Source organism: Suricata suricatta, chromosome 10, assembly GCF_006229205.1.
Source record: "Suricata suricatta isolate VVHF042 chromosome 10, meerkat_22Aug2017_6uvM2_HiC, whole genome shotgun sequence".
Taxonomy (NCBI): Eukaryota; Metazoa; Chordata; class Mammalia; order Carnivora; family Herpestidae; genus Suricata; species Suricata suricatta.
The window spans coordinates 79,031,422-79,044,544 of NC_043709.1; the positions used below are offsets into that span (position 1 = coordinate 79,031,422).

At 38.0% G+C, this 13,123-nt stretch overlaps 1 protein-coding gene and 1 long non-coding RNA gene across 9 annotated transcripts in view; one reads left to right on the forward strand and one right to left on the reverse strand.

Annotated features, from left to right (window-relative positions):
- The window catches only part of LOC115304592, a 121,581-nt gene that overhangs the window by 60,890 nt on the left and 47,568 nt on the right, over positions 1-13,123 (forward strand). The window lies entirely within an intron of this gene.
- The window catches only part of ARNTL2 (aryl hydrocarbon receptor nuclear translocator like 2), a 108,468-nt gene that overhangs the window by 15,039 nt on the left and 80,306 nt on the right, over positions 1-13,123 (reverse strand). For all 8 annotated transcript variants that reach the window (XM_029954818.1, XM_029954817.1, XM_029954815.1 and 5 more), the window contains 4 exons: positions 2,583-2,823; positions 2,036-2,142; positions 1,733-1,883; positions 503-561 (listed from right to left, as the gene is read on the reverse strand). In XM_029954818.1, the coding sequence (XP_029810678.1) occupies positions 503-561; positions 1,733-1,883; positions 2,036-2,142; positions 2,583-2,823 (558 nt within the window). The remainder of the gene's footprint in view (positions 1-502; positions 562-1,732; positions 1,884-2,035; positions 2,143-2,582; positions 2,824-13,123) is intronic.

A 13,123-nucleotide genomic window follows, 5' to 3' on the forward strand; every position in this document is an offset into this window, starting at 1 on the left:
AACCCTTAAGCAGAGAGAGTTCCTTCCCATTTTAATCTCTACACTAAGGCCAGAGCAATACTGCTTTATTTTTAATATTCCTTCATATTTCTGTTTTTATTTATACAAGTCATAGAATAAAATATTCCTGTGGTGAAAAACTAGGAAAAGCAAAAACTCACCCTTAATGCTTTTCATTAATTTGCTCAACAGATATGTCTTGAGTGTCACAAACTACAAGGAACTATGCTATCTGCTAGGAATAGATAATGAGCAAATACCATTCCTACTCTTGAAGAACTGGATCTAGTAGCAGGCCAAATAAACAGACAACTAATTGCAAAACGGTGTAAAATTATAATGGAAGTATGATCAGAGTATTGTAGAAATTCTAAAAAGGATAACTTTAGCCCTAGAAGTCTTTGCAATATTACCTTGAAATTTTTCCCTCTCCAAGACAGAAAAAGATGGTGACAATAACAACACTCCTCATACTAAATCTGTCATTTAAAACCAAGCTTACCTTGTGATGATTGAGAGCTGCAAGGAAGTAACGATGCTTCTCTAATCTCACTATGTCTCCTAGAATGAAGAAACACCATCGGTGACTTTTTTTAGGTGAAGGAAATTGTTAAATAAACAGAGCTTGAATGTAATGACTTAATAAATTCTTGACCTTTTTGTTTTATATATACATGTTGTTAACGTCATGACTAGAGATCAAAGTTATTTATGTGCTAAGTACCAGGACACTTGCTGAATGCCCTATCACCTTATAAGGTACATTTTCTCAGTTACAGATTTTCAGTTTGTATACTAATGATAAGAAGGCAAGGATTATAGGAATGAATACCAGGGGATAGTATTGGAATGCCAAGCTTTGGGGACCTTTTAGAAAATGAAATATAGTAGATCAGGAAATAGAATTGGGTTGATGTTACAGCAATTACAATGAAAAATTTACCAAAAAATAATCATACTTAAAATGGGCTGTGTTGGGGCACCTGGGTGGCTCAGTCGGTAAAGCCTCCTCCAGCTTCAGCTCAGGTCATGATCTCATGGTTCATGGGTTCGAGCCCCGTGTCAGGCTCTGTGCTGACAGCTCAGAGCCTGGAGTCTGCCTCAGATTCTGTGTCTCCCTCTTTCTCTGACCCTCCCCTGCTTGCACTGTCTCTCTCTGTCTCTCAAAAATAAATAAAAACATTAAAAAATTTTTAAAAATAAAATAAAATGGGCTGTGCTATCCTATTAAGCAAATCAGGGAAAGTTGGCTCTTCCTTTAAGTTAGCCGACACAGCCATAGCCAGGGTTTGGCAAGTAGTGCTTAGGCTGGATTTGCGCTTATCCCTCAGCTAAATATTCCTACACAATCACATGTGGCACCCCATGCTTAGAAGATGTCTATAAAAATGATCTGTGGGACAAAAAATATTCTTACAACGATAGATAGTTTAAAGCTACAACCACATCATTTATTGGAGGGTCAATACAAGGCCATGAAGGATAGGAAGGAAGTGCTTGAATGAATTTACTATCACATTATATAGCAATCCAAAAAATAAGAATGCATTCCAAAAGGGAAAACTTTCAGCTTCATTCTGAGAAGTAACGCCAGTAAACAGTGAATAAATTATAAAATGTATTCAAGTTATAAAGCCAGATGATCATACAACTTTAATGATTTAGCAAGACAAGAGAAGACATGACACTTATTTGAAATTAACACAAAGGTCTTAACATAAAAATTACTTACAAAACTAAATTGTTGACAGACACAATATATTCCAGTTCTTTGGTCCAAGGATTTGTGAAACTAAACCACTGGCTTTTTAAAGTTACAAAAGAGCCATCTTTCTTTCTGAACTTGTAGGAATCTGTAAAGATTTTCTCCTTACTCTGTAGAACTTAATGAGAAAAGATAATCATCAGCATAATGGTTTGCCACTAGATAAATCTATCCCTTGAGGATTAATTCAAGTTTCAGATTTCACAGGAATGAAACATGAGTTGAAGCTATAATTAAAAAGTACCAAAAAATTACCCACTCAATGCGTACCTGCTTTATGCTTGTCAGTCAAATTACTGTGGTCATCTTGATGAAAATATTCATAACAAGAAGTTCCCAAAAGTTCCTGAGGCAGGTATCCTAAAATTGCTGTAGCCCTGGTTTTAAAATTGAAAATAAACTTCAGATTGGTGAATGCATTCCCATCCACGGTACTATAGGTCCATACACAGTCACGACAGTAGGAACATGACAAGGGGATGAGTAAGCCATATGCATCACCGGGCCCCTCTGGCTGCCCTAGACCCAGGCCAGATAGACATCCCCTTCCCCACCAATCCAGGGTAGACTCTTTTTACCATTCACCAATAAACCTGTGGCCACAGACCATGCCCCGCTTCTGCACCACTGGCTCAGAAATATTCCAAGTTTACTTTTTGGCCTGAACAAAATTACAGACATATCTGCATCCTTTACATTTAAACTTTACTTCCTGTTCTGAAGTCTTAAAAATCCAGCAGTACTACTAAGGCACATCTTTAATATCCTTAAGTATCCCATTGAATGCTAATTATTATGGCAATAAATAAACGTTCACCTTTGGTCTACATAAACAAATTTCCCATTCATTGCAAACCGGGTTATAAATTCAGTTGGTTTCACTTTAATCTCTCCATTGTTCTGTGGGACAACATATGGATGCAATCTTCCAATGGCAACAAGGCAGGTAAAATTACTACTGTCTTTCTTACTGTCCTTTTCTTCTTCCATTCCAACAATATTTGGAGGCCAGCTTCTCAAGTAACCAGTGCAGTGGATAGTACAGAATTTTCTATGATCTAATTCAAAGGTTTAAAAACAAGAACATTTGCGTTGTTATGAATAAGCCCTTAAATTTCTTTGACATTTGTAGTTATAATTGTGCTATAAAATATTCTTGATGCTAAAATACGAAAAAGAAAAGATATTCCATTGAAAAGAAATCACATTTAATAACCTTATTCTTAATGGGTTATTTTCCTCATAAACTAAATTATATATATTATAATAAAAAGTTAAAGGATTGCTTTAATTTAGGTCTAAATTAATATTGCTTAATATAGGCCTATAGCAAAATATATATCCAAGTCAGTTTTCTAAATTATAGCAATTCATATCTGTTAGAAAAAGTTAAACTTCAAGCTCTCTTGCTCTTAGTCACAAAGGTACTATTTTTAGCTTTACTAACTTTTTGGTATAATTCATATTCAAAGATTTATAAAGGACAGTTAATTATGCATACATTCTTAAGTTTCTTATGTTAGCACTTATACTGAGTGATAGATATCCATGGTTATAATAGATTATAAAAAATATTTAGAGAACATTTGGAGAAATTCATAAAAGGTATAAAAATAAAATTTGATTTAAATTTCACTTTTCAGAAAATCCTCAAACAATTAATGCATAGGAAAAGGCTTGTTAAACAGCCTCAATCAAAATAATAACTGGAGGGGGCACCTGGGTAGCTCAGTCAGTTAAGTGGCTGACTTTGGCTCAGGTCATGATCTCATAGTATGTGCCCTGCATAGGGCTCTGTGCTGACAGCTCAGAGCCTGAAGCCTGCTTCAGGTTCTGTATCTTCCCCTCTCTCTCTGCCCCTCCTTCACTCACACTCTGTCAAAAATAAATAAAAAACATAAAAAATAATTGGAAACAATCCATGTACTCAAATATCAGGAAATTCTTGTTTTAAATGTTTACTTAGAAAACAATTTTTTAAATGTTTATTTTTGAGAGAGAAACAGTATGCAAGCACGAGAGGGCAGAGAGAGAGGGAGACACAGAAATCAAAGTAGGTTCTGTGCTGACAGCTCAGAGCCTGACATGGGGCTTGAACCCGCGAACCACGAGACCATGGCCTGAGCTTGAAGTTGGACACCTAACTGACTGAGTCACCCAGGTGCCTCTTAAATGCTTGTTTTTTTGAGTGCGGGGGGCGGGGGGAGTGAGTGAGCACGTGCACTTGTGCAGGAGAGGGGCAGAGAAAGACAGGAAGACAGAGAATCTGAGGCAGGCTCTGGGCTGTTAGTGCAGAGCCCAGTACAGGGCTGGAACTTACAAACCACAAGATCATGACTTGAGCCAAAGTCCAAGGCTTAACCAACTGGGCTACCTACATGCTCCTCAAATATCAGGAAATTCTTAAAACAAGGAGATACGACACAGACATAAAAAATAGGCAGTATACAGAATATGGAAACTCACAAAAAAACCTTGACCTACAGGATAAAAAGGGGGATGGGGAGAAAGCCTGGTAAAAATTATTTAAATCAGTTGTTTGTGATAAGACTTAGAAAAGACTGGAACACTCACTGTTTTAAATCAGCACTATTTGGTAAGACTGTTATTACAACAAATCTTAAAAAATAATTTTTAACAGAATATGATGTGGGCTCTTATAAGACAGCAAGTAACAGGAATAGCAAAGACTCGGAGAACACTGTATGTGCCATGATGTTTTAAGTGCTTTAGATGTATAATTAATCTTTATATTAGCCCTGTTAGGTGTTCCTATATTACCATCATTGTCTCAAGAAACTGAGAATTAATGCCAAAGTCACAGCAGAAAAGGGTGGGGGTGTGAGTGCTGTGTCTTGGAAGGTGTTCAAACATGAGTTGTCTGGGTGATGGAGGGGAGGAATGTGTTTTGGTCAGAGGGAACAGCCAGAGCAAACCCAGAGCAAGGAGTGTCAGATGTGGCTGAGGGCGTGGTCTGTGAATGGGGAGTGGCTTGACCATAAAGCAGGGAACAGATAGGTTTAGCTCCTGTAAACGACGTATAGGACCTTGTACTCCTCACCCATCAGACATCACCTCCTCCATGGTTCACAGATGCCTTACATTATAAGTTTTCTATTCTCAAACCAGATTTAAAAAAAAAATTTTTTTAGTTTCAGGTGTACAACACAGTGATTCCCAAGTTTAAACATTATTCTATGCTCACAAGTGTAGCAACCATCTTTTACTATACAATGCTATTATAAGATCGTTGACTATATTCCTTATACTGTGTCTTCAATTCCCATGACTTATTTATTCCATAACTGGAAGCCTGTATTTTCCATTCCCTTTCATTCATTTTGTCTGATAAACTCAACCCTCTCTCCTCTGGCAACCATCAGTTGTGTTTACAGGTCTAATTCTGGGTTTTGTTTGTTCTTTTTTTTTTTTTAATTTTAGATTCCACATATGAACGAAATCATATGGTATTTGTCTTTCTCAGTGTGACTTATTTCACTTAGCATAATACCCTCTAGGTCCATCCATGTGGTCTCAAATGGTACAACCCCATCCTTTTTCATGGCTATGTAATATCCCATGGAAATAAAGGCAAAAATAAACTATTGGACTATATCAAACTAAAAAGGTTTTACCTAGTGAAGGAAACCCTCAGTAAAACAAAAAGGCAACCTACTGAATTAGATATTTGCAAAAGATATCCAATAATGGGTTAATATCCAAAATATGTTAAGAACTTACACAACTGAACACACACATACACCAAAACCCCAATTTAAAAATGGGCAAAAGGGGTGCCTGGGTGACTCAGTCGGTTAAGCGTTTGGCTTCAGCTCAGGTCATGATCTCACAGTTGGTAGGTTCGAGCCCCACATCAGGCTTTGTGCTGACAGCTAGCTCAGCCTAGAGCTTGCTTCAGAATCTGTCTCCCTCTCTCTCTGACCCTCCCCTGCTCTCACTGTCTCTCTCTGTCTCTCAAAAACAATAGAAAATAAAATAAAATAAAAATGGGCAAAAAATCTAAATAGATATTTTTCCAAAGAAGATATACAGTTGGCCAACAGACAGATGAAAAAATGCTCAGCATCACTAAGCATCAGGAAAATACAAATCAAAAGCACAATGCGATACCACCTCACATCTGTCCGAATAGCTAGAATCAAAAACATAAGAAATAACAAGTGTTGGCAAGGATAAGAAAAAGGAACCTCATACACTGTCAGTGGGAATGCAAACTGGTACAGTCACTGTAGAAAACAGTGTGTTTTTCAAAAACTTAAAAACAAACACCATTTGATCTAATAATTCACTTACCCAAGGGAAAAAATATTTATTTGAAAGGATATATGTGCCCCCATGTTCACTGCAGCATTATTTACAATAGCCAAGATATGGAAGCAACCTAAGTGTCCAGCAATTGATAAATGGATAAGGAAAACGTCACACACACACACATACACACAGGAATATTATGCAGCCAAACTACATCTTTATCACTTACTCTCCATTCTGCTTGTTGGCACCATAATTAACCCAAGTAATTAAAGAAGAAACCTGGGAGTCCTACCTAAGTACTTTCTTTACAACATCCAAGATACTGTAAAGAAATTAAAATTATGATAAATGGTAAAAACAAGGCTTTTATTAATATTAAAACTAGATAGTAATAATAAGTAAAAAAAAGTTTATAGACACTGAGTCTGGCATTTCTGATGACTGAAAATATTCTATTTGACTAAAAATATTCAATTAAAAATGTGGATTTAAAAAAGTGTCCCATTTGTATGGAATCTCATCACAGAGAACCTAGCATTTTACTTTAATTCTTCTCTAACAACAGGGTTGCTAACCAAATTTCCAATGTAATCTGTCTCACAGTCCTCACTGTGAATATTTATTCATGGATACATTTTCAGTTGGGATTATCTACTTCCATCCACTGTAATCCATTCAATCAATTGTCTAAGGTATTTTTTTAATCCCATAAAAAACCTCTTATTGGGGTCATGGGCCCCAATCCTTACCAAACTACTTACATCAGTTCCACAGGGTTGATTCAAGTATAAGCTATTCCATCATTTTTGAAGAGGGGGAAATTTTATATTAACCCAAATACTGTCTTCATTTATAGGACATCTTTTCAAAAATCCTTCATGAAATTTTTCTTCAGATTGAGGGCTAGGTCTCTCAACTTGATATCTTTCTGTCTTACACTGAATTCTCACAGAAGCAGAGCCTGAGGCTAGGATTCAGGTACCAGAAGCATATTTGAGAGGTGATCCCAGGAGCACCGGTAGGGAAGTAGGATGAGACAGGGAAGAGGAGGAAGCTAATAAAGGATGTATTTCTCCAGCAAGTTGCCACTTTGGAAAACCAACGTTATATCTGGGCAAGGGTATTTTGGGAAATAAAAATGTAGAGCAAGAGCCCCAGAGCTAAGTAATCTGAAGGAAAAGAGAGCTAGGAGGTTTATCCATCAGCTCCCTTTAGGCATTGGATGAGGGAGGCTCACAGGCAGCATTCATTCTCTAGCCCTTGAGCTCTGCCCCTAGCTAACATAAGCAGAATGTCTCTAAAGAAGAGAGAAGGTCTAGCAGAGTCTTACAGAGGTTGGACATCGGAAGCAAGGTGGCATGCCCTTGACGTGGTAGGTGCTAAGAGGCCAGGTCATGGTGTATTGACAGCATCTGCCACACTTGCACAAAGAGCCAATGGGATGCTGGGTGTACTACTGTATCATTGATGACCTTATTAAGACAAGTTTAAGAAACACCCGAGATATTTATTTGGTAGTAGTCATCCATCCTGCAGCAACCCTTCATTTCACAAGCAGAGATACATGAGTATCCCTGTCTTACAAGCTTTTTCAAAGTTTGAATCTATAACATTTATGTGAGAATTAGGCAGAAATAATGTTTTTAAGGTCAATCTTGCTTATTTAAAAAAAACTTTTTATTATGGAAAATCTCACATAAAATCAGAGAGAACATTATAATGAGACCTCACAACAGTGAGTCATAGTCAATCATGAGAAATGGCTTTTCCATACATCTTAAATTCAGTTTCAAAAATTACCATAAAAAGGCTACTTCTTAGTCTGTCTTTTAAATTTAAGTATAACTAGGGGCAACTGTGTGGCTCAGTTGGTTAAGCTTCTGACTCTTGACTTCGGTTGAGGTCATGTTCTCACGGTTCATGGGATTGAGCCCTGCACTGGGCTTTGCACTAATAGCAAGAAGCCTGCTTGGAATTCTCTCTCTCTCTCTCTCTCTCTCTCTCTCTCTCAAAATAAATAAGATTTAAAAAAATTTAAGTGTAACTGAAACATGGAGACAAGAGATCATTGGTTGCCAGGGGTGGGGGCAGTGGGGAGATGAAGAGGCAGAACACAGTGGATTTTAGTGCAGTGAGACTACTCTGTATATGATTTTTTTAACCTTTTTTTAAGTTTATTTATTTTGAGGGAAAGAGAGAGAGAGCATGGGGATGATAGAGAAGAGAGAATCTTAAGCAGGCTCTTGAGAGCCTGACATGGGGCTCAAACTCACAAACCCTAGATCATGACCTGAGCCTAAATCAAGAGTCAGATGCTTAACCACCGGAGCCACCCAGGCGTCCCTACTCTGTATGACACTGTAATGATGGATACATGTCATTATGTATTTGTCTAAACCCACAGAATGTACACCACCAAGAGTGAACCCCAAGGTAACTGTGGACTTTGGGTGATTATGATGATTATGTATCAGTATAGGTTCATCCTTGGTAACAAATATACTATTTTGGTGGAAGATGTTGGTAATGGGGGAGGTTATGCATGTGTGGGGGTAGGGCTATATGGGAAATCTTTGTTCCTCCCTCTCAACTTCATTGTAAACCTAAAACTCCTCTAAAAACAGTCTGAAAAGTAATTTAAAAACTTAAATGTAACTGATGTCATGGTAAACAAGAAGAAAAACACCTTTACTATGAGCTTTCCTCATTAATAGGAAGTGATTTTAAAACATAATCCCATGGGCTAATCATTACCAGAAAGAACATTTAGAAGCAACTATAAAATATAAAAATATATTTTAAAAATATTTTTATAAAGTAAAATTTTATTTTTATTGGATTTTGCATGTTTGTAAAATATAATTATTTCACTTGATGCTCTCCTTGGCTGAAGTAGAGTACAAAATGATCTCACATGTGGGAACCCACCCACGTGGCCAATCAGGGTTCAATTTTGCAGTTTTCTTATCCTGACCCAGCTATCTGTCTACATGTCTGTCTGCATGCAGTTGTCCTGAACCCAGGCACAGCAAGGCAAGGCCATACTGATTGTTAACACATGGTCTTACCATTCCGTAGGCCAAATTGGCTGTTTGCCTTTGGCACAGAGCTCTGGGATATTAAGTGACTATTTGGTTCAAGTGCTTGAGCAGATTAGAAAGTCTCTATTGAAAAGATATTTGACTCTGACTGCAGGCATCTGTGTGGCCCAGCTGACGTGGGAGTGAATATCCCCGTGTGTGGGCAGAAATACATTCCTACAACAAAAGCCAACCCCTTGCTGTGTGTCTGCTGCAGAAATCATCTAGAATGGACCTCTTTCATTAATAACCTTTTGGCATCTAGCTGGCTGCTTTCGTAGGTGGCATGGCATGGTAGAAAGAATACAGATTTTAACACCATGTTCATGAATCTGTCACTTTCTATGTGACTTTAGGCAAATTACATAATTTAAAGGCTTCAGTTTCCTCATGTGCAAGATAAGGGTGGTTTGCACAGGATTATTATTCAGATTAAATTAGGTATTTACTCAAAGTGGCATAGAGATTTTAAATAATTACTGCTTTTCTTGCTGAAGAAGGTAATTTGGTATTGTTCTCCTTTCTGAGCCACAAAGTATGGCGTCCACTTATTGAGTGTCTACCTGGAGGCAAGCGCAGCATTAGCCACATGTAATCCTAACTCCTCTAAAGTGGTATTATTCTTATACCCACTGGATCAGTCTGCTAGGGCTGTGATAACAAAATAACACAGCCTGGGTAGCTTAAACAAGAGAAATTTATTTTCTCACAGTTCTGGAGGCTAGAAGTCCAAGACAAAAGTATTGGCAGGTTTGGTTCTCTGAAACCTCTTTGGCTTATAGATGGCTCACTTCTTACTGTCCCCATGCGGCCCCTTCTGTGTGTGTGTGCCTCCCTGGTGTCTCTGCCTCTTCTTAGGTGGAAACCAGGCAAACTGGATTAGGGGTCCACTCTATAAGCTCATTTGACCTTCATTACCTCTTAAAAATCCTGATCTCTAACTACATTGTTCAAATATTGAGGAATTTGCTTCTAGCTGCATGGTTGTTAAACAGACCCTACTGAATTCAGACTTCAGGCCCCTTCCACTCTGTCCGGAAGCCTGTCTACCAGCATGGCTCTTCCAAGCTGCAGCCATTTCCTTTGACTCATCACAGAATTCAGCTGTGAATTAGTTCTAATTTAGCACTTGAAATAGATACATTTTTCCAGTAAGATTATCCAAATTTATTTAAAAAGAAAAAAACCTTCCCTGCCTCTTCTACACATTGCTACCTTATAATAATAATAAAAAAAATTCTAGTTAGAAACCATGTAGGAGGATTAAAGTTTGATCACTACATTCTTTAAAAAAATGCTGCTTGGATTTTTTTTTTAACCTATGGCTCTACACTCGTGTTTTTGCTTAAGATTTAATATTTTCAAATACTGTAATGGAACCATGCTTCAAAATACTGTAACGTACCATGCAGTACATGGAAAGCATCTTACGTTCCTTTTTATATCTTTGCAAAGGGTTAAGAGACTAGACAGAGAAAGTATCGTTCTTCCAAAATTAGGATCAGTAACTTACTTGGGCTCCCTTATCCAAGAAAAATCCTTCAAGAACATATATATTCAGTCATGTGCTGTCCCAGAATTCCATAAAAGCCAAAACAAAAAAAACCAAGGTGACAATAGAACTATAGATAAGGTAGAGTCCTACCACCAACATATGACTTGTAGTTCTGTATTTCTAGCCATATTTTAAAATACCTATTCAATAAACAGATATTTTCAACAAGACTCAGATTCCTTTGGTTCCCACTGCAGAGCCTTTCCAGATTGACTTCTCCCGAGAATTATGTTAAAATTCACGTCGTTTGCTATCTGAGTTAGCCGGGGCTCCCGTAACACAGTATCACAGCCTGGGTGGCTTGAGCAACCGACTGACTTCCTCACGATTCTGGAGGCGGGGATTTGGAGATCAGGATGACTGCATAGCTGAGTTCTGGTGAGTCCTGGCTTGTAGACAGCTACCACCTCACTGTGTGAGACAGTGAACTCTCTGCTGTCTCTTCCTACAAGGGCACTAATTTCATCAGGATGGCCCCCTCATGGCTGAAACTTCTTGGGGTCAAATCTTTTAAAATGTTTAGATAGCTTTTTGGGTGAAAAAAACATTATAATGTAGATTGATTCACTGGATTCTTCACTGTTCTTGTGGATCTGAGAGCAATTATGTGAACAATCAGGGAAAGAAAGCCAAGAGGACTTATGCTTTCAGTAAATGAGTGTCTACAATGTGTCAGGCATCATAGAAACAAATGAAACTCTCATTCTAGTGTGGGATGCAAATACAAAAATGTAATTTTGATACAGTGCAGCAAGTATCTTAGGATTATTATCGGTTACCTATCAGAAGTAGATACCTGGGACTTAACCCAACCAGAAAAAGAAGATTTCCTGGAAAGAAGTGGTGTCTGAGTTTTAAGGTTCTGGATCTGCCAACAGGCTTGCATTCTCCATTCCTTCCGGTAGCAGGCCTCATGCTGCTGCTGGTATTCTGTTTCAGAGATGGAAGGCTGGTAAACCTTCAGGGCTATCGGGGTAGGTGCCTGAGTCACAGGCTTGACAGGCTCAATCTTCTCTTCCCTATCGGCACCTTCTCAACTCAGGATTCAACTTTTGTTATGGTGAAGTATGTTATCAAACTGCCCTCTTAAATCTTTCATGTTACACTGATCATGCTGTGGAGTCGGCCTTGTTAGGGAACAGATTCTTTCAAATTTTTTTTTTTAACTTTATTTATTTTTTACATTTATTTATTTTTGAGAGACAGAGATAGAGCGTGAACAGAAGAGGGACAGAGAGGGAGGGAGACACAGAATCCGAAGTAGGCGCCAGGCTCTGAGCTAGTGATCAGCACAGAGCCCGATGTGGGGCTCAAACCCACGAACTGTGAGATCATCACCTGAGCCAAAGTAGGACGCTCAACTGACTGAGCCATCCAGGCAGCTCTCAAATGTTTCTTAAGGTTCTCCCTGCTGGTCTACATGTCTTGGCTCCCGTGTGGTGCTCATATGAGGTCCCACAGCAGGGAGTACACTCAGTGTCTAATTTGGTACTTCATGATCTACTGCAGTGATTGCAGTGATGGTAATGGCCACTTAGCTCTCACTGGACCTAATACAACACAGAACATTCTTCCTTACTATCAGGTTAGGGACCTATTAAAAATGCAGAGATGGGGGTGCCTGGGTGGCTCAGTCAGTCATAATCTCACAGTTAGTGAGATTCAAGCCCCACATCAGGATCTGTGCTGACAGCTCAGAGCCTGGAGCCTGTTTCGGGTTCTGTGTCTCCCTCTCTCTCTGCTCCTCCCCCACTCATGCTCTGTCTCTCTCTCAAAAATAAATAAAAACATTAAAAAATTTTTTTAATGCAGAGCTGTTCCTAGGAGCATCCCTGAGGCTCATGCATTATTTTTCGAATTGCTAAAGCAGTGGCCTTCGAACATTTATTTTGCATGCCATGAAAAAATTTTAAGCACTTTTCATGGCATGCATTTTATAAATCTACTCTTATACCAATATATTATGTGTATTATAAAACACAAAACTAAAATTAAAAATATGAGAGAAAAAAGATGAAAAACAATGTTTTCAGAACAAATTTCATTCCTGGTAAAACTTTTATTCTTGAAAAGTTACAGTATATCTTAGTTAATGAAGCAATATAATTATGCTTTATTATTTTTTAAAACCATGTTTCAACACATTGTGAAAGAATATATCCTAGTTAATGAGGCTACATAATTATGCTTTATTATTTTTTAAAACCATGTTTTAACACACTGTGAAAGAGTGATGTGAAGGTCTGGTTTTAAGTCTAACTTCTTATTCTATTTTTTTTTTCTTCATAGCACTTATTAGCCTCAGAAAAGTCTTTGTTTTGTTCATTGCTTTGGCCCCAGCATACGGAATAGTGTTTGGTCCACACTGTGTACTTAGTAAGGATTTATTGAAAAATAATTCTTTTTGAACACAATACCAGACAATGGTTTGTTATTGTGCATCCCTTC